Source organism: Hippocampus bargibanti, linkage group LG10, assembly GCF_051943395.1.
Source record: "Hippocampus bargibanti isolate YZ-2025 linkage group LG10, ASM5194339v1, whole genome shotgun sequence".
NCBI lineage: Eukaryota > Metazoa > Chordata > Actinopteri > Syngnathiformes > Syngnathidae > Hippocampus > Hippocampus bargibanti.
The window spans coordinates 17,994,258-18,016,633 of record NC_142743.1 but is presented as its reverse complement, the minus strand read 5'-3'; the positions used below and the strand labels follow the sequence as shown (position 1 = coordinate 18,016,633).

General features: G+C 41.5%; 2 protein-coding genes across 4 annotated transcripts in view; both read left to right on the top strand.

Annotated features, from left to right (window-relative positions):
* Positions 1 to 738: 738 nt before the first annotated feature.
* Positions 739 to 13,215, top strand: atg4da (autophagy related 4D, cysteine peptidase a). 2 transcript variants are annotated; one of them, XR_016116331.1, is made up of 12 exons: positions 739 to 1,053; positions 2,210 to 2,488; positions 2,608 to 2,691; positions 3,506 to 3,679; positions 5,417 to 5,768; positions 5,845 to 5,909; positions 6,425 to 6,576; positions 6,658 to 6,736; positions 8,354 to 8,430; positions 8,654 to 8,773; positions 8,994 to 9,109; positions 11,678 to 11,812. XR_016116331.1 is itself a non-coding variant. In XM_089007132.1 (11 exons), the coding sequence occupies exons 2-11, from the start codon at positions 2,272 to 2,274 to the stop codon at positions 11,855 to 11,857; spliced, it is 1,500 nt and encodes a 499-aa protein (XP_088863258.1). In that variant the 5' UTR covers positions 739 to 1,053; positions 2,210 to 2,271; the 3' UTR covers positions 11,858 to 13,215. The 2 variants fall into 2 exon arrangements, 1 of the variants encoding a protein (XP_088863258.1); XM_089007132.1 differs by lacking the exon at positions 8,994 to 9,109 and having other exon boundaries at positions 11,678 to 13,215.
* Positions 13,216 to 14,052: 837 nt separating this feature from the next.
* The window catches only part of smarca4b (SWI/SNF related BAF chromatin remodeling complex subunit ATPase 4b), a 30,001-nt gene continuing 21,677 nt past the window's right edge, over positions 14,053 to 22,376 (top strand). Inside the window, exons 1-8 of one of the 2 annotated variants that reach the window (XM_089006130.1) lie at positions 14,053 to 14,297; positions 16,735 to 16,970; positions 18,080 to 18,212; positions 19,438 to 19,941; positions 20,006 to 20,104; positions 21,340 to 21,598; positions 21,674 to 21,800; positions 21,901 to 22,074. In XM_089006130.1, the coding sequence (XP_088862256.1) occupies positions 16,755 to 16,970; positions 18,080 to 18,212; positions 19,438 to 19,941; positions 20,006 to 20,104; positions 21,340 to 21,598; positions 21,674 to 21,800; positions 21,901 to 22,074 (1,512 nt within the window). In that variant the 5' untranslated portion in view covers positions 14,053 to 14,297; positions 16,735 to 16,754. The remainder of the gene's footprint in view (positions 14,298 to 16,734; positions 16,971 to 18,079; positions 18,213 to 19,437; positions 19,942 to 20,005; positions 20,105 to 21,339; positions 21,599 to 21,673; positions 21,801 to 21,900; positions 22,075 to 22,376) is intronic. The other variant, XM_089006131.1, reaches the window with a different exon arrangement.

The following is a 22,376-nucleotide window of genomic DNA, read 5'->3' as shown; positions in this document are numbered from 1 at the left end:
CGTTGACATGGCCAATAGTTCGAATAGTTTAGTTTCGCCGGTCCTTATTACCTGTCAACTTATACGTTTTTTATCATTTCAAATAATGTACGGTGTACTACCACTTCTATACGAGAAAAAAAGTGGACCAATCTTCCAACGACTATTTTGGCTCAAACCCAGTTCGTCGAAACTGCTGGTAAAACACGACAATGTTGCCGCCGATTACGGCAAACCAGCAAACGTAATCCTGAATCGTATATACTTTTTATGTATACGATTTATATACATGAAATTTATTATTATTTGTATACGTTCGTATTGATAAATGCGTAACGTGCGCATGCGCGTTAAACTTCGCGCATTTCCGCTTTTTAGCGTTTTTTTTTACAATTTCAAATAATGTCCGGCAAACTACAGTACACTACAACTTTTATACAGGAATTGTAATCATGTATGATGTATAAAATATATACAATCAAAGGAACATCATCTTCGTAGGATAAAGTCTATATTGGAATGGGCGGGTACTAAATTGCACAAAATTTGAACTACTGTACGTACATATTATGCAGCCTGATTCTTCAACCAACCTTTTTTTCTAGAGCACACCGTGCTGCCAAACCAACCTTCCAAGTTCATTCTTCCCCTTCTGAGTAACTCGTCTAGACCAATAAGAACCGAGTATGACATTTACTTCCCGCCCCTAATCAGTTCCAATATGTCTCTGTCAACCAATTGCATTGCGTTGAGGGAAACCATCAGGAAGTGCTTTTTCTCACGGAAGCACATCTCCCCTTTACATGATTCTCTGTCGAACTATGTATCGACTGTTTTGTTTTAATTAGACAAAATCGTATCATGATATAAAGGTTATTTGTTTGTGTGTTGAAAGTTAACGGTGAGGCCTACTTGACCGCGAGCTTGCTGCCGCGGCTATGCTAATGCTAATGCTAATATCGGGAAGCTTTAGCGATCTAAGAATACAGCGAATTCATCAGGTAATAGAGTCACCGAGCAAGAAAGGGAATCGGCAAAATGAGCCTCAGTACAACTGATCGAGAAGTCTAACGGGTATGTACAGAGCTGTGTTCAAGCGAGTAGCTATGCTCTATCCATATATATGTATGTTATGTAAATAAATTCATGTTCAACGTTTAAATAGGTGACGATGACGGAATTACTTAGCTGGATTATGTATGTCTTAGTTAAAATATGGCCCATGTCGTTAAATCTTTCATTAAAATGTTTAGCCATGTTAGCTGTGAAACAGTTAAAAGATGTGTATATCCAATTTAGTTGGAAGCGGCCGTGTCTTAAGTCAAATGACAGTCTCGTGGTTCCCTCAAATTGTTACTCTCGATCATTTTGAAGTTTCCCGTTGGGGAAGTCAAAGCGATTTACAATGAGTCCCTATTGTGCAATGTTGTGGTCCTCGACAAATGACTTGAGTTTGCATTGAAACTGTTAATGTTTCACCCATTCATACTTTTTCCTGGAAGTGGCAATAACAGCGCGCCCAACAATAATAAACCCTTGCATTTCTCTCAGTTGTAGTCTTTAACCTAGTATGAAGTCATTCATCTTTAATGTGTAATTAACACGTTATTGAAGCAAAAGTCACGTAATGTCTGCTGCTGCTAATATGTTGCCATAAAAATTCCAGCTGATCCACTCAAAAGTATTAAGATTTATGAATCTTTTTTTATTCCGAAAAAAGTTGTAGCAACTGCTTATTTGGCAGAGTGCCCCAATTTCCTGAAACGTTTTATATTTGAACGGCGAGTCATTGACGGAGACACCCACAGTGAGGAGGGGGTGTGCATACTTGTGCAACCAAGTTGTCTTTTCTTGTCTATTTTTTTCAAATTTGAAGTGTATATTTCATTGTCCACATTATTGTGAAAAATTATTGTAATTTTTTTTAATCCCCACAGCATTTGAACAGGGGTGTGTACTGTCGTTGCAATGCTGTCGAATTAGCTAATTTTCACATTTTTTGGGACTATTAAAGGCTTTCTGATTCTGATTTTGATTCAGGTTTTACTGAAGGATTTTTTTCTTTTTCGGTTATACATTTTACATCTTGTGCTTCAAGTATTTTTTTCTCCGGATGTCACTTTCAAGAACATTGCTTCCCATTGAAAAAACTTCTTGGCTTATGCATCTTGAGTACAAAGAGTCAATGGTTAACACTTCCTCTCACCCTCTCACCCCCTCCTTCCACTAGCTCCCTAGTTGTTCTGTGTCGCAATGAGGCACTTCACAATCCAGCTCTGACCGCTGCGGACCATGAACTCGGTTTCCCCCAACGCGGTGCAGTACACGAGTGGAGTGATGCACAGCCAGCTGGTGGAGGGCCGGAGGCCACAAGCCACGGCGCAGAAAGGCGGCTTTGGACTCAGACCACCCCAGAGTCCAGATCCCAGCAAAGAAACAGGTGGAGAGCCTGAGGAGATGGACAAACTCAAAGCCAAATTAATGTCAGCGTGGAACAACGTCAAATATGGTTTGTTGAAAATGTATTGTCCTATGAACAGAGTTTATTTGTCTATGGGGTATCCTTGATCATAAGTAATGAAGTTGCTTATCGGCTGCATTGGGGCTAACTTTGTCGTTTTTGTTTAGGGTGGACTGTGAAATCAAAGACGTCTTTCAATAAGATCTCACCGGTTACTGTCCTGGGACACTCCTACTTGCTCAACAGCGAAGGTAACAAACGGAAACATAGAATGATACATTCAAGTTTGTCTGTGTAAGCTGTCAGTCGTACAAGAGTGGTCCATCGATGAAAAGGTTTCTTCAGCCGTCATCTGTACTTCTTTGAAGGTGTCGGACGTTTCGCATCTTATCCAAGAAACGTCGTCAGCAAACTAAAGGCTTACTGGTAGTTTAGGCCCTATAAATGTATCCCTACTGTCCAGACATGGCGGTGCCGGACTCTGCTATGATTGGTCCCTGCTCTGAGGAGCAGAGGACTACTCCCTGCAGCTGCTCCACGGAGAGTTCCTGTCGATCTGACTAACGACTGGCCTGATTGCCCCACTTCGACCGGTATCACCTCATCAGTTTTAGTACTGTGCAGTACAGTAGTAGTATTAAGTATGTATACAGTAATTGGTACTGTACAGTACAGTAGTAGTATTAATACATCGTCGCTCTGCGCTGATGCTACTTTCTTCACATCGCGGGCTCCTCAAGCCATGCATCCGTCCAGCCGCAGACTTTCTAACAGCACCAACCTTCCCGCTGAACAAAACAGGGCTGTAAAAATGTCATCATTAGTTTTTGGGTTCATCGTTGACCTTCTCAAATAAATCACATCAAAAGACAATCACTAATTATTAAGACCTTCTCGGCATTTCAAAGGAAACGTGACTGAAACATCTGAGCATCCTATGAGATCAAAGGCATTTCACAGATGGTAAAATATGCTTCTGCTGACACGATAAACATCACATCGTCACAAACGTGTCACATGGGGAGAGCGTATGCACTCACACAGCCTCTCCTTTGTGTGTTTCAGACCAAGTGGAGCGCTTCCGACTGGCTTTTGTGTCCAGGCTGTGGCTGACTTACAGAAGGGAGTTCCCCCAGTTGGAGGGCTCCAGCTGGACCACCGACTGTGGCTGGGGCTGCATGTTGCGCAGCGGCCAGATGCTGCTCGCTCAGGGCCTGCTGGTCCACCTGATGCCTCGAGGTTTGGCTATTTTGATCAGCGGCCACGACACTGGGGACACTTGCTCCAATTCATGAAGTCTAATCCAAAAGCTCGATCAAATATTCTACTTAACTTTTCTAATGCTCAGATTTGACTGAATCTGACACAGTGGTTTTAGTTTTTTTTTTAATCCGCAGGTGTCAAAGTCAAGGCCCGGGGGCCAAATCTGGCCCGCCACATCATTTTGTTCGGCCCGCGAAAGCAAATCAAACTTGTGAAATTCCATGATGTTTGCTAAAGTCTCAAACAAAATTTCAAATTGTCCCATTTAAACCACAATAAATCATAATTTTTGACTTCAGATTTGAAAACTAGTTATTCCTTAATTTGTTGTGCGCTCTCTATGTAATATGTGGAGGGAATTAAATACAGTAAAGTCTTGTTATATCGATATCGGTTATATCGATAGTACTGCTTATTACGATACTATTTCTATGAACGCAAGTAGAAATTTTACATGCCGCAGGATCGGATATATATCGATAGTCCGATTATATCTGTATTTTTTCCGACTCCCGAGAATATCGATATAACGAGACTTTACTGTATTCTAATAATAATAATAATAATACATTTAATTTATAAGCGCCTTTCAAAACTCATAGGGACACTTTACAGTCACAGGATGTTTTTTTCTGTCGGTGAGCAGCGGCAGCCACACGCGCCAGCGTTCACTCAACCCGGATGTAACTCAAATATATAGAAAGCTAGCTAGCTAGCTAGATAATAGATAGCTAATAGCAAGCTAGCTATTTAGATAGCCAGCTAGCCAGCCATCTAGATAGCTTAGTTTCTTTGTTTTGGTACAGTTTGTAATTTTTTGTTCTTTATTTTTCAGCATTTTTTAATAATAATAATACATTTTATTTGAAGTGCCTTTCAAAGCTCTCAAGTCAGAGAGAAGAAGACTAATGACTTCCTCAAATTCATAACGGCCCCGAGAGGAAACCGTAACTTCCAGGTGGCCCGTGGGGAAAAAAATGTGTTTGAAACCCTTGTTTTAATCCAGTCATTGTTATAGCTTTGAGTGTAAGGTTGTACACCTGATGAAAAATAGTCCGAAAGCATAATGCTGCCACAACTATGCTACATTGGAAGTGTGGGTGATGGACAGTGGAAGAAAATACCTCGAGTAATTATGGACTACAAAAATAAATAACAGGTAACCACGATAACATGAACAGAACAATGTGTTGGCAATCATCGCAGACTATTTGGGTGTTTTTTTGTGGTTCTAACTCTGAAAAATCACAACAAAAATAAATACATTACCTAGCTGGCTACCTAGCTAGCTAGCTATTTGCTAGCTATTTTTTTTCTCTATCTAGCTGGCTATCTAGCCAGCTAGCTATTAGCTATCTGGCTATCTAGCTATCCGCTAGCTTTCTATCTATTTGAGTTATTATAGATTGAGTAAACCCTGGCGAGTGTTTCTGCCGCTGCTCACCCACAGAAAAACTTATCCTGTGACTGTAAAGTGACCTTGAGAGTTTTGAAAGGCGCGTATAAATGAAATGTATTATTATAACCACAGCAATGTTCTTAATTTCAATCATATTGTTCAGTAAATACATCACTGACTGTTTTTATCACATCTGACCATTCTCATTGGAACCCAAATGTTCTGACCAACGAGTATACTTTTGCTTTTCAAAGTTAAAGATTAAAAACTGCATGTGTTTTGTTGCTATGACCAGCTTTATTTCTCTTGTATAGACTGGACTTGGCCAGATGCTCAGCAGTTAACAGACGTGGACTTTGAAGTGTTTCGAATACGCTCACCGGTGCGCGTCGGCGGGGTACCCATCCCTTCTTTCGTCTCTCCCCGAGGGTCCCGCACCCCTGAGAAGACGCCGCCAAGCGTTCCCACGGCGAATCGTAGCCAGAAGAAAAAATTTGAATGTCCACAGAATCGACAAGCCGAGCCCATTCACCAAAAACTGATCACCTGGTTCGGTGATCAACCACCAATGCCTTTTGGGTTGCACCAACTGGTGGCAATCGGGCAGAGTTCTGGAAAGAAAGCCGGGGACTGGTACGGCCCATCCATCGTGGCACACATACTGCGGTAAGTCTCAGTTGCTTCATGAAATGGGACTGAAACTTGAATTTGACCTTGGATTCAAATGTGTCTTGATTTGTAGGAAAGCCGTAGCTCAAGCTAGCGTTCTTCACAACCTGGCTGTGTATGTCGCTCAGGATTGTACAGGTGACATTTTTTATATCTCAACATCTGCTCATTCAATCTCTCATTAACAAGTGTCGTGCGTCCTTATTAGCAGAGCGCCGATGCGCATGTGAAACTGTTGTGACTTGGAATTGAAGCGGATTTTTCTGGGACAAGAAACTGATTTATGTGGGACAGGAAATTTGAGATAATCTCTTTTTGTCAATGGATGCTACAGCTTCATGTTTGCCTTGAAAACATAGCTTGTAGCAGACCACACATTCCACTGACGTCCTTGATCCACTGATGAAAAGGAGGCTTTCATCCTCACCTCTTTTATTTCGAACGGCTTCATGTAATAGTGTTTGTCTTGTGCTCAAACATTATACAGTACATGGGGAAAGTCGTTAAGATAGTTTTTTATGTTCCTGTTGTGTTTATTATTTTGCTTTGTGTTGACTATTATGTGAAGCGCTTTGTTGCAGCTGTTGTGAAAGCGCTGTATAAATTAGGGTGTATTGTGTGTATTGTATTATTAAGCAAGGGTTCTATTTTAGTGTACAAGGAGGACGTCGCACGTCTGTGCGAACCGCCACTCAGCCAAACCCCCCCAGAATCGGAGAGCCACTCCTGGAAGTCAGTCATCATTTTGGTTCCTGTCCGCCTTGGCGGGGAGACCCTCAATCCATCTTACATTGAATGTGTCAAGGTGGGATTCTTTGTGTCGCCCTGTTACAGAGGTGGTCATTGAATAAATTCATCTTCAAAGCATTTGTTTTTCCATTTCCAGAACATCCTTAAACTGGAATGTTGCATTGGAATCATAGGAGGCAAACCAAAGCACTCACTCTATTTTGTCGGCTTCCAAGGTGAGACACACAGTTTTGTTTTTCGGTTCATTTTTCCCTCTCAAAATAATACCTCATTATCAGAACTTGACACGGTGCCTTGTCTTTTAATTCTTTTTTTGTCTTCATGCCAAACATGCTTACCGAGGTTTAGTCATCCGAAAGTGGAGTCAAGTTAAACATTTGCGAGCCAACTCACTATGTTTGCAGTGGGATGATCACGACTAAAAATGCCGTCTGGGAAACTCCTGCAGGTTCATTAGTCAAGCTACAGCTGCAATTTAACTGCTTTTATCGACAAGATAAATTGGCTTACGAATATACTATACAATATTTATATAGCGCTTTCACAAGAGCTGCAGCTGTAACAAAGCATTACACATAATAATCAACACAAAACAAAATAAGAGTAACATAAAAACATGGACGGTTTTCAATGTTAATGACTTTTCCCATGTACTCTATGATGTTTGAGTACAAGACAAGCACTTTTAGATTAAGCCGTTCTTGATGAAATGGCATATTTGTGTCATGACTTTCCAGCGTGCAGGGTAATAATAATAAAAAAAGAAACCCTGTGAGATTGTTTTTCACTGAAATGCTATCTAGGGGTGATGAAAAGTGTAATAGCGGATGATTGCCTCTCCTTTTTAGACAACACACCGGTTGAGACAGGAAATACACAAATTGAACGACAGTAATCCCCCATTTATTGGTGTGCGAATTTGGGCCGCCCGCTTCCGCCACCCCACTCCCCGAGGCATTTGTGTGCAATCGTTTGTGAATACCAGCATGATTAAAATATGTTACAAATATTTATACTTAACTCATTCACTGCCATTCTTGACTTGATTCGGGAATTAAAAATATGACGTGGAGCGCCATTCCCGAATCTGTTTGGGGGGTTTTGGTTTTTCTTGTGGGGGTGCCGATAAAACGCTGGTAATTCCTCTGTCAATGGTTTTCCCATCTACGAGGGGGCAGCATTTCTTTTTTTTCCCACGTTAGCGCTTTATTCCCGCTTCAGCTATTGTTAAAGCGCTATATAAACCAATATGTACAGTGTGTTGCATTGTATTTTGGACAGCCGCCCTCATTTCAAGCTCATATAACTCCAGACCCATATAATTTAGGAATTAACTCTTTGTTTCTGATGAAAGAAGAGAGTCTAAGGTTTCTTACGCTTCATCGAATGTTTATGTAGTCCTAAAACTCAATATTCTGTGGGTCCTGCAATTTGAGTGAAAATGACAAAAGCACTGGACTGGACACAATTTTGCACATGGTTTGACAGTGAATGAGTTAATAAAATTGGGACAAAGACTGCTATTAGCTAGCTACCTAGCTTTCTATCTATTTGAGTTATTACGGGTTGAGTGAACGCTGGCGCGTGTGTTTGCCACTGCTCACCCACAGAAAAACTGATCCTGTGACTGTAAAGTAATTTTTTTTTGAAAGGCGCTAATAAATGAAATGTATTATTATTATTATTTATTATTATTATTGTTGTTGTTATTATTATTTCATTATTAAGAGAACCGTATGGAATGGGATCGATCCGGCACGTTCTCAAATAGATTCTTGATATGTTCCCCCTCCTCACGGTGATTACGTGTGTCCTCTCTTACCGTTGGCCAGATGAGCAACTGCTATATTTGGACCCTCACTACTGTCAACCCGTAGTGGACGTCACTCAAGTCAACTTTCCTCTTGAGGTCAGTTACGCACATCCTCAGACGTCACATTTCGCTTTGTGTGTCCGTATCTTTTCTTTCAGTCTATCTGGGTTTGCATCTCCCTTTCTTTTGATCCTATCAGACCGAGACCAATTTGACTTTCACACTTATGAAAAGTGTGGCCAATACAGATAACATGTTTAATTATGGACTGCGGTTGATTCCCCCTTCCCCTTTTTCTCTCCACCATTTCTTCATTTAGTCCTTCCACTGTAGTTCTCCCAAAAAGATGACCTTCACTCGAATGGATCCCAGCTGCACCATCGGCTTTTATGCCAGGAACAAGAAAGACTTTGAGTCTTTATGTTCCGCTGTCACTTTGGTAAGTCAAATACAGTGACACCTCGATTTACGAACCGCTTGGCTTACGAACTTTTCGGTTTACGAACGTTAAATTTATGAACATTTTACCATGGCATACAAACTTTTTTTCGGGATTCACACGGAGCGCCACAATGAATGATGTGTCGTTTGCGAACGAGCCCGTTCTCCTCACAACAAAATGGTAGCCGACTGTTTTTGTCCTCTATTCCCTGCCCCAGTCTTCGGTTAAAGCCACGTGATTGGTCAAGAACGCAGCAGTGAGGGGGTGGGGGTTACAGACAGAGAGAGAGTGAGGCCACTCCATTCCATCAAGCCATCAACGACCATCACAAAGGTAAATAAAACGACTTTATTATACTGTATCCTACTATAATACAGTTTATTTCTTTAATTATAATACCATAGCACATTTATTATACATAAAATAAGGTATATTTTGTGTAGTTTTAAGGCTTAGAAAATTAGAATGTAGAAAATTATGTTTTATGGGGACCTGGGAACGGATTATTCTCATTTTAATGGTTTCCTATGGGAAATGAATTTTTGGGATACACACTTTTCGCCTTACACACTCTCTGGGAACCAATTAAGTTCGTAAGCCAAGGTATCACTGTAGTCTCTTGCTGCCATGCAACTCCTGAACAGATCCAATTGCGCAACCTTTCAAATTCCTCAGGGTGTCCAAATGTCTCCAAGTAATCAAAGCGTCCACATCTGATGTCTTTTCCATCTATATACACTAACATCATTTTCAGTGCTCACTAAGTACTATAGACCGGATTTGAGGATTACAATTAGCATCAGACATTAGAAATTGAAAAAGAAAAAAAGGAAAATAAACGGCTTGTATCTACCTCAGTCAAGGATGACTCCTCGTACTGATGTTCAAAATGTTTATTATGGAATAGAAGACTGTCGTTCTCTCTCAATTTCTCTTTCTGTCTCTCTCTCTAGCGATTTCTCTCGCACATTGAAACATGTAACATGGACCCCGAAGTGATCCTTAACAAAATATATATTTTTTATTTGAAGAAAAACTTAACTATGATACATTAAACACCTTTACAAAACAACAAGACCAAATAATTTCTATTAATGTTGTCATGGCAACCAATGACTTCATATTGGTGCTAGTTACATGGGCATAAACAGAAAAAAAAATCGTTTCGGTTACAAACAGATTACAAACCGCAGCAATATTTCCTCCAAAGTCATTTTCACAACAGCAGGACATCTTTAGAACATGTTTGTGCGCATTTCAGTGGTGTGATCTTTTTTTTCTGTATTATTCCCTGTAGGGAGAAAATTTGTGTGTTTTCATTTACTTACTCAAACACACCGCAGGACCCTATTTGAGAAAACGCTTTAGCTATTTAAAGCAGGCAGTGCACATGTAATAATTGAACAAATGACTGTAATCCTTAATTTGTGGAGATCGTTTCCCATAACAACATAGTTTCATGAAATTGGAAGTCACAACAGTAATCTTCCCATTATTGTCTCTTTGAAAAATATTAACTTAATTTGAGCGTCTCATCATCTTTGTTTGAATATAATTAAATGTTCTATTTTGCCAATGGCAAAGCTTTCATATTGTGACGTCCTGCTCTCAGATCACCTTTGGCAATTTCTCCACCTTCTAGTACAAAGGTATAATAATCCATTTCATTTCTCAGCGCCTATCAAAACTCTCACGGTCACTTTACAGTCGCAGGATCAGTTTTAAGGTCAGCAGCGGCAGCCACATGCGCCAGCGTTCACTCAACCTGGAATAACTCAAATAGATCAAGTTAGCTAGCTAACTAACTAATAGATAGCCAGCTAGCTAGTTAGACAGCTAATAGATAGCAAATAGCTAGCTAGGTAGCCAGCAACGGTGACCCCATTCAACCGGGAGTAACTCAAATAGATAGTTAGCTAGCTAGCTAATAGAAAACTAATAGCTAGCTAGCTAGCTAATTAGACAGCTAATAGATGGCAAATAGATGGCTAGCTAGGTAGCCAGCAACGGTGACCACCGCGTTCGACCAGGAATAACTCAAATAGATCAAGTTAGCTGCTAGCTAATAGATAGCTAGCTAGCTAGTTAGACAGCTAATAGATAGCAAATAGCTAGCTGGCTAGCTAGTTAGACAGCTAATAGATAGCTAGATAGCTAGCCAGCAACGGTGACCCCCGTTCAACTGGGAATAACTCAAATAGATAGTTAGCTAGCTAGCTAATAGAATACTAATAGATAGCTAGGTAATTAGTAGGCTAATAGATAGCAAATAGATAGCTAGGTAGCCAGCAACGGTGACCCCCGTTCAACTGGTAATAACTCAAATAGATACAGTTACCTAGCTAGCTAATAGAAAACTAATAGCTAGCTAGCTAATTAGACAGCTAATAGATAGCAAATAGATGGCTAGCTAGGTAGCCAGCAACGGTGACCCCGTTCAACCAGGAATAACTCAAATAGATCGTTAGCTAGCTAGCTAATTGATAGCTAGCTAGCTAGTTAGACAGCTAATAGATAGCAAATAGCTAGCTGGCTAGCTAGTTAGACAGCTAATAGATAGCTAGGTAGCCAGCAACTGTGACCCCCATTCAACTGGGAATAACTCAAATAGATACATTAGCGAGCTAGCTGATAGATAACTAATAGCTAGCTATCTAGCTAATATTGTGTAGATGTTGGTGTGTATTTACATAGCAGGCAGATAGGCGGAATCTTTGGCACGATGCTTTTGACGCTTACGACACACGCCAGCTTGACGACTCGACGGCTTCCTTCAGTGAAACACTTATGAAAACCCTTTGCCAATGTTCAACCCCGCACATAACCTTTGCCCCCACACTTCAACCGAACAACCACCAAATTTGTGATCGTGCAAAACCGGTATTGTTTTTTTCCCCGCAGGCCTTGTCATCATCCACGGAGAAGTACCCAATATTCACCTTTGTGGAGGGCCAGAGTCACGATTACGGACTTGAGGCGCACAGCAGTGACCACACTAGCCCAGCGCCACACATCCTGCCCCTTGGCGATCTTCCCCGTCATAATCACAGACAAAACAGTGACGAGTTTGTCTTCCTGTGAGACCAGGATGTACTCGGTCTATTTTACTGCTGCAGCCTGACTTGGAAACAAAAACTACTTCTCGGCATGAGTTTTATAAGCTAACGTGGATCCATTTGTCCTTCATGACAGGCACTCTGGATGACAAGTCACAGATAAAAGTAACCTGATAGGCCTCCAAGTCGTAATGTTACATTTTCTTGGAGAAGCTGTGCATTTTCTCTGTGTGTGTGTGTTTCCTTTAAAGGACAGCCGACACCATTTTTTTGTTTACTAACTGACATCAGAAAAACGTTTTATAGCATCTAAAATACCAAAAACACGCAGCCTGGTATTTTTAGTCAAATGGAAAACACCAATAAAAATGACTTAAAGTGTGCAAAATCTGCCACAAATCAGCTCGAAACTGGGGATTTTCAGAAAGTTCCGCCCCCAGTTCGTGACTTCACGCCAAGTCGTCTTGCCTTGCTCAAGAAACAAAACAATGGGCTCACGGAGGTCAGATTCGGAGAAAATGCTTACTTGTTACTCATCCAGTTATGAATATGATTCAAATAGTTCTGAAGAGGAAAGCATAAATGTTTGCAATCGATTAAAGGAGTCCTCCCATATCAATTTGAGCCGTCAATGACAGCAATGTAGCGTCCCAGAAAATGCACAAGATGGCGCCCAAGCTCCGTTAGAAATGGGCTGATTTGTCTGCTGGGAACGTGTGTCAACTAGTATCAAATAGTAGTCTTGGTGCAAGACACAACGATTCACCATCGCGTTATGTGTTTTCCTTCTAATTTCGCCATCAACATGAAGTTTTCAGACCAAACAAAGTACCGCAAAATGCATTGTGTGTCGCTTTCTCGGTCAGGGGCGTTTCAAATGTGACGTCACGTAGGGGCTCGTCATCAACTCAAACAAGACTTCCTGAATATTCAGCGCTAGTCTTAAAACGTAAAAAATAGCTATATGCGGTGGAATCTTTGTAAAATGCGCTCAGTAGAAGTCATTTGAAGTGAGGTGTCGGTTGTCCTTTAAATTTGTAATTGTTTGAATATTTATGTGTGAGTGTGCGTGGTTAGTTTGAGCATAAAAGAACATATTTTATGACACAATGTCACACTTGAACGTAAGACGTCGTAAACTGCTGTACATTCATGCCGCGAATCACAATAGCTCCATCGCATTCTTCATCTGTCGTTTTCTGAACACCTGATTTCATTTCACATTCTAGGTTTCCTTCCTCAGCTGTTGTACTCTTGTTATTTTTCATGGGGACTAATCATGATATTCTCACCTCATCTTTGCTCCTATGGGAAGTTTATTACTACTGAAGGGTTGCACTACTACTGATAGTTGTCCTCATTAAATTAAACTCACTGAAATCATTTTATCTCTCTGCTACCTCTTTATGCTGGTTCGCAGTGTTCAACATAGACCTTTTTAGAAAATATGCTGATTAGTTAGTAGTTATGTGTATATGATAAGATGATACGTGAAAGAGTGGCCCAAACAGAAGTGATTTTCTGTCTTTTATATTGATGTCATCCACCGTATTAGAAATCCCCTTCAGTATAATGCAGTTCTAAACCCCTGATACTACAGGAATAAACATTCATGAATTTGCCGATATTTGAATTCTTCTATCGGATCCCGCTTTTGATTGTTTATGTGGCTGTGATAAAATTGATTACCATGTTATGTTACACCTCCCATTATGCAGTAAAGAAACAGCTTCCAAAATGCATGGTGTTTGGGAGGTATTTTTAGACTTATATTGTTTTATTAACATACACGTTTCAATATGTATATTAAGTTACTGGTTTAAGGATACATATGTAGCACTAAATGTATACAGTACTGTCTTACTTTTAACTTCATGGATCACCTCTTTTCTGGGTTTAGGCACGTGACGTTGGCACGGCATGAGCCCCGTTTGTGCTGTGACGTCATTTTTAGTCGACAGCAGGTGGCGGTAAAGGGCAAAATGGCAGCCCCCGATGGCTCTCAAGGCAGTCAAAAAACGTTTTTTTCTGCTCCATTCGTATTTCATAAATATATGATATCAAAAAACGATCATGAAATGTTTTTGCTTGAGTTTAAATTATTACATTCAATACGTGTTTGATTAAAAAAGGCGCACAAATATTCGACCAAAAAAAACCATTACATGTTCTTGTGCTATGAAACTCCATTTCGCGTCTTTGGTAACGGCGTTTGCTAGCACAGAAGTCAACATGGACTGTATTCGTCGTGCTTGCTTCCGAGCTACGCCGAGACGGTCTGCGCTTGCGCACTTTGTTTGCAGCGGTGACTAGACATTCGGTCATCGGAGCTGCGGCGGTGGTACCGGAGCAGGAGGAACAGGGGGCGAGGCGGTGTAAGTGGAGGCGAACCGTGGTGGGGGTTAGGGGGTGGCGCTCGAGCCACTTCGGTGAAACAAAATCATCGTCGTTCGACTGCCAACACGGTGAGTGGATTTGTTTCCTACGTGTCACGTCGATGCGTCAAAATGACATCCTCCCCAAATTCCACGCAGAAATCCATCACTGGTTGCCAGTTGTGTTAGTGCAGGTAGATCAGCCGGACGTGCACAGTCCGCCATTGCCACCTCCCCCTCCATTTTTATTTCACATCCAGCGCCACCTCACATGCTCTTTTTCAAATCATCCACCGCGCCAGTGCGTGTTTTGTGCTATCAGTTAAAGTACATTTGCGGATGGACGGTGCTGCCGCAACTGTTAATGCGCACCAGAGGTGATTTGGCGCAGCAATTCATTCAGTTCAGGCGTTTGGACAGGATGTGCAGTGGATCTCTCATTGCAGCATCAGTGTGAATGGTCGTTCTACTTTGATCCCCCTCTGGGATAAACTTCAGCATCTCCGCAACCCTGTGACAATAAGCAACTGGGATGAAGGATTGAGAGATAATTTTGCTTTTATTGAGTAGTTGAGTGGTGAATGTGTTTTATCACATTCATTTAAATTGTTATTATGACCTGACAGTTGTATGTGATTAATATTACATGGTTACCTCAGAAAAGCACCTTATTTGTAGTGGAGTGGAGTGATATCGTATTTGTCATTTTTCGTATTATTATTGTTATTATATTTTTTTTTTGCCAGGCAGTGTCCCCATGAGCGTACAAGAAAATGGTTGATAAGTGACACCTTCTGACTTTGGTTGGTTGTTTTTCCTAGGGCATGGTGGTTTCCTGCAAATAAAACTAAGGTAGTGTATGTATGTATTGTATTGTAAATTAGAGCCACAAGATGTGAACAAAGGTGGCAGTTTTTTTTTCACGGGTATCACATAAAATATCACTTAAAAAACAATTTACGGATGTTCGGCCATTTTTGTCTGGTTCCAGTCCTGGTGCCTTATTAAAAGCAGACAGTCTTTGTCATGATATGGTTGGCGACCAACGGGGGCGCTGTCGGCCCCGCCTGCACTTGCACAGGTGCTGGTCGTCCCGATCAGATTGGCGACCAGTGGGTAGCGACGTCAGGCCTGCCTGCAGCCTCGCAGGTGCTGGTCGTTTAATCATTGACACTTAAAAGGACACCCGGCACGACCATCCGGTGTCGGTTCATTTTTTGCTGCATGTTTGTTGCATGCTGTGCATGTGTTTGTTTAACCTTGGCGGACTTTTACTTTTGGTCTTCTTTTGATACTTTGTATTTTTTTCCGTTCAGATGATTTTGATGTTTTACATTTTGTTCCTGCTGACCTTTATTTTAATACAATTTGTCAAACAACCTCCTGCTCCCTCTTGCTTGCTTTTTGGGATCCGCACCCGCCATCACCACCTCGCAAATCGTGACAGTCTTGAATTTGGGTTTTGAATTGGACTGGCGAATTGACACCATTGTATTTTGAAACAGTGGTGTATGCATGGATTAATGTAAGTCAGTTGGTCTGAAATGATTCTACTAATTTGAGTTTCTAACACTGGGAAAAAAAGTATAGGTAAAAATCTTTTAATTTGTCAGAATTTTAAAACATTATCTTGTTTAATACGATTATTATATACTGTCATAGGCAAAATGTTGACAGGCAGAATCATTAAATGCTCTTCCACTAGATGGCAGAAGGTACAAATAATTTTTGTCGTGTAACCTGGCAACAAGACTAGAGAAAAATAGGCTGGTGAAGCTCTTCGAAGCAGGAACAGATTTCACACTAACGTAAAGGTGCAACAAATAATAGGTAGTTAATGTATATATATATATATATATATATATAACTACCTATACCTATTAACTACCTATTATTTGTTGCACCTTTACGTTAGTATGAAATCTGTCATATATGTATGTGTTTTTTTATTCGTTAAAATATTTCTGATACTCACCAAAACATTTTTTAATTGCCCGAATTCTCAGAATTTTAGTTTCTCCACAATAAACATGATTTGATTTCTCTAGTCCTACACAAAGCTGACTGATTTTATTTATGTTGTATCAAAAGAAAACACGTTTTTTTTTTCATAAAGTAACAACCTACGTTTTTGCCTATTTTGTGATATGTTATCCCCCAAATCAGTAACTGAACTATAATATATGTCAGATTAGATTCGCCTTTATTAGTCTCACACTGGAGAAATTGACATGTAAATAGAAATAATGCCATGTTTTTGAATAAAGGCATGGACATCAAAAATGTTTTTTTTCAACACCTATAGATTAATAATCACAATAATAGATTAATCATTTGTCAAAATAATCATTCGTTGCAGCTCCAGACACTGAAGAAATACATTTTTGAATAAATTACAACAAGAGTTTTTTTATTCTACATGCGCTGTTAGATGTTGCTTTTGTAAAATATGAACGTTGGCTGAATAAGCGTCAATAAACACTGCCCAATGCCAATGTTTTTTATAACATTTATATTCATGCTGTAGCTTGACAGGAAGCCACCGCAATGTCCACCCCAGACCCCACACTGGGAGGCAACCCTCGTCCGGGTCCGTCCCCCGGTCCAGGTCCCTCTCCTGGTGCAATGCTGGGCCCCAGCCCGGGTCCTTCTCCAGGCTCCTCTCGCAGCATGATGGGACCCAGTCCTGGTCCTCCTTCCTCTGGACTCTCTCAACCTGGCCCTTCTGGCTACAACCAGGACACCATGCACCCCATCCACAAAGTAAGGACACTTGAATTTGGTGCCGCTACCAAGGCAGATTAGTTTATTCACTGCCATTCACGAATTGATTCCGGAATTGAAAATATGACGTAGAGCGCCATTCCACAATTTGTTCGAGTTTAGTTTTTTGTTGTTTGGGTGCCGATTAAGCACTGGCAATGACTTCTGGCAATGTATTTTCCTTTCCACAAGAGGGCAGCATTTCCCTTTTTTCCATGTTAGCGCTTTGTTCCAGCTTCAGCTGTTGTCCAAGCTCTATATGTATTGCATTATATTTTGGACAGCTACCCTCATTTCAAGCTCATTTAAATCCAGACCCATATACAGTAATTTAGGAATTAAGTATTTCTAATGAAAGAAGAGAGTCTAAAGTTTCTTACACTGCATGAAATGTTTATGTAGTCCTAAAACTCAATAATCTATGGGTATTGAAATTCGAGTGACAATGACAAAAACCCTGACACTGGAGTGGACACATTTTTGCACATGTCTGGCAGTGAATTAGTTAATCTGGTTTTGGATCAACACTGAAGCTATTGTTTCCTATGCAAAATGACTCCATACCGCACAGGTGTCAAAGTCAAGGCCCGCGGGCCAAATCCGGCCCGCCACATCATTTTTTTCAGACCGCGAAAGCAAATCAAACTTGTTCAATTCCATGATGATTGCTAAAATCTGAGCCAAAATTTCACATTTTTGGATGTCAACCACAATAAAAGTCATTATTCTTGACTTCAGATTTGAAAACGAGTTATTCATTAATTTGCTGTGTGCTCTATATGTAATATTTGAAGGGATTTAAACATTCTAATGGGTTCCCCAAATTCATAACGGCCCTCGAGAGGAAACCATAACTACAATGTGGCCCGCGGCAAAAAAATTACTTTGACACCCCTGCCATACCGGAATCGATAAGATGATTTTGCACTCTTATGGAGTGAAAGTACAGCAGTGTAATAAAATAAAAATATTCCATTGGGGTGAGACATGGGTGAATTCCATTTAATGGCGGTAATATCCGCAATGTTATACACATGGTGTCTGCTAAGGGTAACAGCAACAACAATGCTGCATTGTAACCGTTTTTTTTTTTCTTATTATGATTTCAGTCCATGGAAGGCATGCATGACAAGAACATGAACGAGGAGAATCGCTTCAGTCAAATGAAAGGGCTGTCAGTGAGGCCAGGCGGGCACAGCGGTATGGGTCCCCCACCAAGTCCCTTGGACCAACATTCACAAGGTCTGCAAATCAAAATCACAATTTTTAAGTACTCCTCAATGACAACATTGGGGGATTGACATCCCCCGAGGCGTGAGTGTGACTTTGGTGCAGTTAGATAGTTTTGGTGGCACCCAAAGGAAGACTCTTTACAAACAACACTTCAAGATAACCGCAAGAATTCGGCTCACTTGTTGATGACTCCAGTCTGACAAGAAGCAATATTATCAAGAACATTAATGAAAAGCTTTCTTCAGCCGTCATCCGTACTTGTAAGTACAGATGACGGATGAAACCTTTTCATCGATGGACCACTCCTGTACGACTGAGAGCCTACACAGACATATTGATCAAGAACATTTCTAGCACTAGCAAACATAACTCCATTTTCCATGATCGAAATATATTAGCAAAGTTTTTTTTTCCATACCCTTTCAGAAAATATGTTAATATCAATTTCTTCCATTTGAAATAAGTAATCTATTTTGTTCTGTCGAGTCCCATAAAATATAGACGCTCTCCAGTTTACGAACGAGATACGTTCCAAGCGGTCATTCGTTCGTAAGGTGTTCGTTAGTTGCTACGGTGCTCCATTTTGTATGGAATGTATGTTTAAGTCAAACACTGAACGCGGAAGTATCAAACACAGATGCTCAAGCAGTCGTAAAATAAATTCACATCTACTGTGGTACAACGACATATAGTTCTCATAGGAGTGTCTGTATTATCCCAAAATAGCCACATCACTCAGTTTTGATTGAGGAGAGTTCCATCTCGTAAAAATATACTTACCAATATACTACTTGTCACGATATTAGCCTAAACAATCTCTCGACCGAGTATTTAAAATAGAACAACAAAATACTGTACAGCAGGGGTGTCAAAGTCGTTTTTTGCCGCGGGCCACATTGTAGATATGGTTTCCACCCGAGGGCCATTATGAATTTGGGGAAGCCATTAGAATGTTTAATCCCCACCACATATTACATACAGAACGCTGAATAAAATAATAACTAGTTTTCAAATCTGAAGTCAAGAAAACATCCAAAAATATGACATTTTGGTTAGGATTTTAGCAAGTATGATGGAATTTCACAAGTTTGATTTGCCTTCGCGGGCCGAAAAAAAATATGCGGCGGGCCGGATTTGGCCCCCGGGCCTTGACTTTGACACCTGTGCTGTACAGCAATGAACAAATCTTTTGTCACTCCGTAGCTTCCGGTCATGATTCCCTTGTGTCTTCCAGGTTATCACTCTCCATTAGGTGGTTCCGATCATTCTAGTCCAGTCCCATCCAACGGTCCTCCATCTGGACCTCTGCTTCCATCCTCCTCCTCATCTTCCTCTTCCATCGGCGCTCCCCCTGCCCCCACGCCTTTAGAAGGCCCCGGTAGCGACCAGCACTTACTGGGCCCAGGCAGTCGCTTGGGACCACTCGGCGCTTCAGGGCCAGGACCCAGTCCGGGGCCTAGCTTAAGCGCCACTGTCCCCACCCTTATGTCAGGCCTTGAATCCGGTGGTCTTTCTGGACCCGGGGGCCCCACCCCTTTCAACCAGAGCCAGCTGCACCAACTCAGAGCTCAGATCATGGCCTATAAGATGCTTGCCCGAGGTCAGCCCTTACCGGACCACCTGCAGATGGCCGTGCAAGGGAAAAGGCCGATGCCTGGCATGCAACAGCCCATGTCGAGCTTGACTACAGGGGCTACGCCACCGGGACCGATGAGTTCTGGCTACAGTCGTGCACACGGTGAGGACTTGTTAACCTGATGAATGTGTATGAAAATAAACATTTATGATTTTTGCCCTCCCAGGAATGATGGGCCCCAATATGCCTCCGCCAGGTCCTTCAGGTCCTGCTGTAGGAATGCAAGGACAAAACCACAATGGACCTCCCAAGTCCTGGCCTGAAGGTTTGTGGCTTCTCATGTGTTACATTTTTGGATGTCCAACTGACACCTCGAGTCTTTTGTGTCACTTTCCTGCCTTGAGGAAAGCGATGATGAAGTGACTCATGCAAACATGCTGAAACATCGACGGGTACAATTCATGTTCATCATCTTACAGATAATAATAATACATTTCATTTATAAGCGCCTTTCAAAACTCTCAAGGTCACTTTACAATCGGCAGGATACGTTTTTCTGTGGGTGAGCAGCGGCAGCCACACGCGCTAGCGTTCACTCAACCCGAAAGTTACTCAAATAACCCGGAAGTAACTCACATAGACAGAAAGCTGGGTAATAGATAGCTATCTAGCTAGATAGGTAGGTAGGTAGGTAGCTAGCTAGATAGATAGCTAGCGAGAGATAGCTACCTGGATAGTTAGATAGCGAGATCGCCGCGTAACTATTTAGCATGCTTGCTAGCTAGCTATCTAGCTAGATAGGTAGGTATCTAGCAAGCTAGATACACCTTCTTAGCTAGCTAGATAGATAGCTAGCAAGATAGATAGCTAGATAGATAGTAAATCAAATTCCCAGAATAACCCCAAACTGCACAATGTTCATCATTTAACGCACAATTTCCATCATCTTATATGAACAAAATAACCAGAAAAACCTAGAATAAGCCTTAAGTTTCATTTAGTTTCAGTAATACAGTGTCGGATCATGAAGTGAGGCTGAATGTAAGCCAACTGAAATATGGGAGTGAAATCAAATGGGCAAAAAAAGTTAAAGTTGAACGACATTTGTTGCATTTGTAACATTTGTAGCACATTTTATGCATGACCACATATGCACCCCAAACTTGAATGCAAGATGGAGGTCGAAATTAAAGCACATGTGTCAAAGTTAAGGCCCAGGGGCCAAATCTGGTCCACCACATCATTTTATTCGGCCCGCGAAAGCAAATCAAACGTGAAATTCCATGATTCTTGCTAATGTCTGAACCACAATTTCAAATTGTCCCATGTAAACCACAATAGCAGTCACTATTCTTGACTTCTGATTTGTTATTCATTAATTTTTTTGTGTGTGCTCGATATGTCATATGTGGAGGGGATGAAACATTCTAATGGTTTCCTCAAATTCGGCCCTCGAGAGTAAACCGTCACTACAATGTGGCCCGCGGTAAAAAATGACTGACACCCCTGCACTAAAGTATCCACGTCCCTTTCTCGATTCCTTCATGTGCTTCCCTTCAGGCCCCTTGGTGAATGCTGCAGCACCTTCCACCGCTCCCCAAAAGCTAATCCCACCTCAACCCACGGGACGTCCTTCACCCGCTCCGCCCTCGGTGCCCCCCGCGGCCTCCCCCATCATGCCTCCGCAGACGCAGTCACCCGGCCAGCCGGCGCAGCCTCCTCCCATGATGCCTTACCACAGCAAGCAGAGTCGCATCACCCCAATCCAGAAGCCCTGCGGCCTGGACCCCGTGGAGATCCTGCAGGAGAGGGAGTACAGGTACCCCCAAAAAAATTGTTACACAATGAGTTACTGAACAGAACACGTTAAGGAGAACTCGATTGGATGCTGTAGGTTGCAAGCTCGCATCACACATCGTATTGCTGAGTTGGAGAATTTGCCGGGTTCTCTGGCTGGAGATTTACGAACCAAAGCTACCATCGAACTCAAAGCGCTGCGATTGCTGAACTTCCAAAGACAGGTGACCGCCGCCGCGGGCAGAATCAAAACCGGTTTTGTTCATTGAAAGATTTGTCATTTATTTATGTATTTTTTTCCAAACGGTCGTCGGGTGCCTCCAGCTACGACAGGAAGTGGTGGTGTGCATGCGTCGTGACACAGCTTTGGAAACGGCGCTGGATTCCAAAGCCTACAAACGCAGCAAACGGCAAAGCCTGAGAGAGGCTCGCATCACAGAGAAACTGGAGAAACAGCAGAAGATTGAACAGGAGCGCAAGCGTAGGCAAAAACATCAGGTAGGCAATACTTTAACGCTTGGCCTTCAGTAGTGCTATGTCTGAATCAATCCAGAAAAAAAGTGTGGTGTGATTTATACTACAAGACTACGTGTCCACTAGAAGGTACCATTAACCATTAATTAAATAACTGACCCACCTTTCTGAATGATGCACATTTTTTCTTGAAAAGTCCATCTTGAAAATGCCTTCAACAGTAAATCTGCAACCAAATCCACTTCTTCTCCTCCTTCAGCCATTGACAAAACAGCTTGCAAAACAGGGTTGACAAAACAGCTATTAAATCAACACAATATATTTGC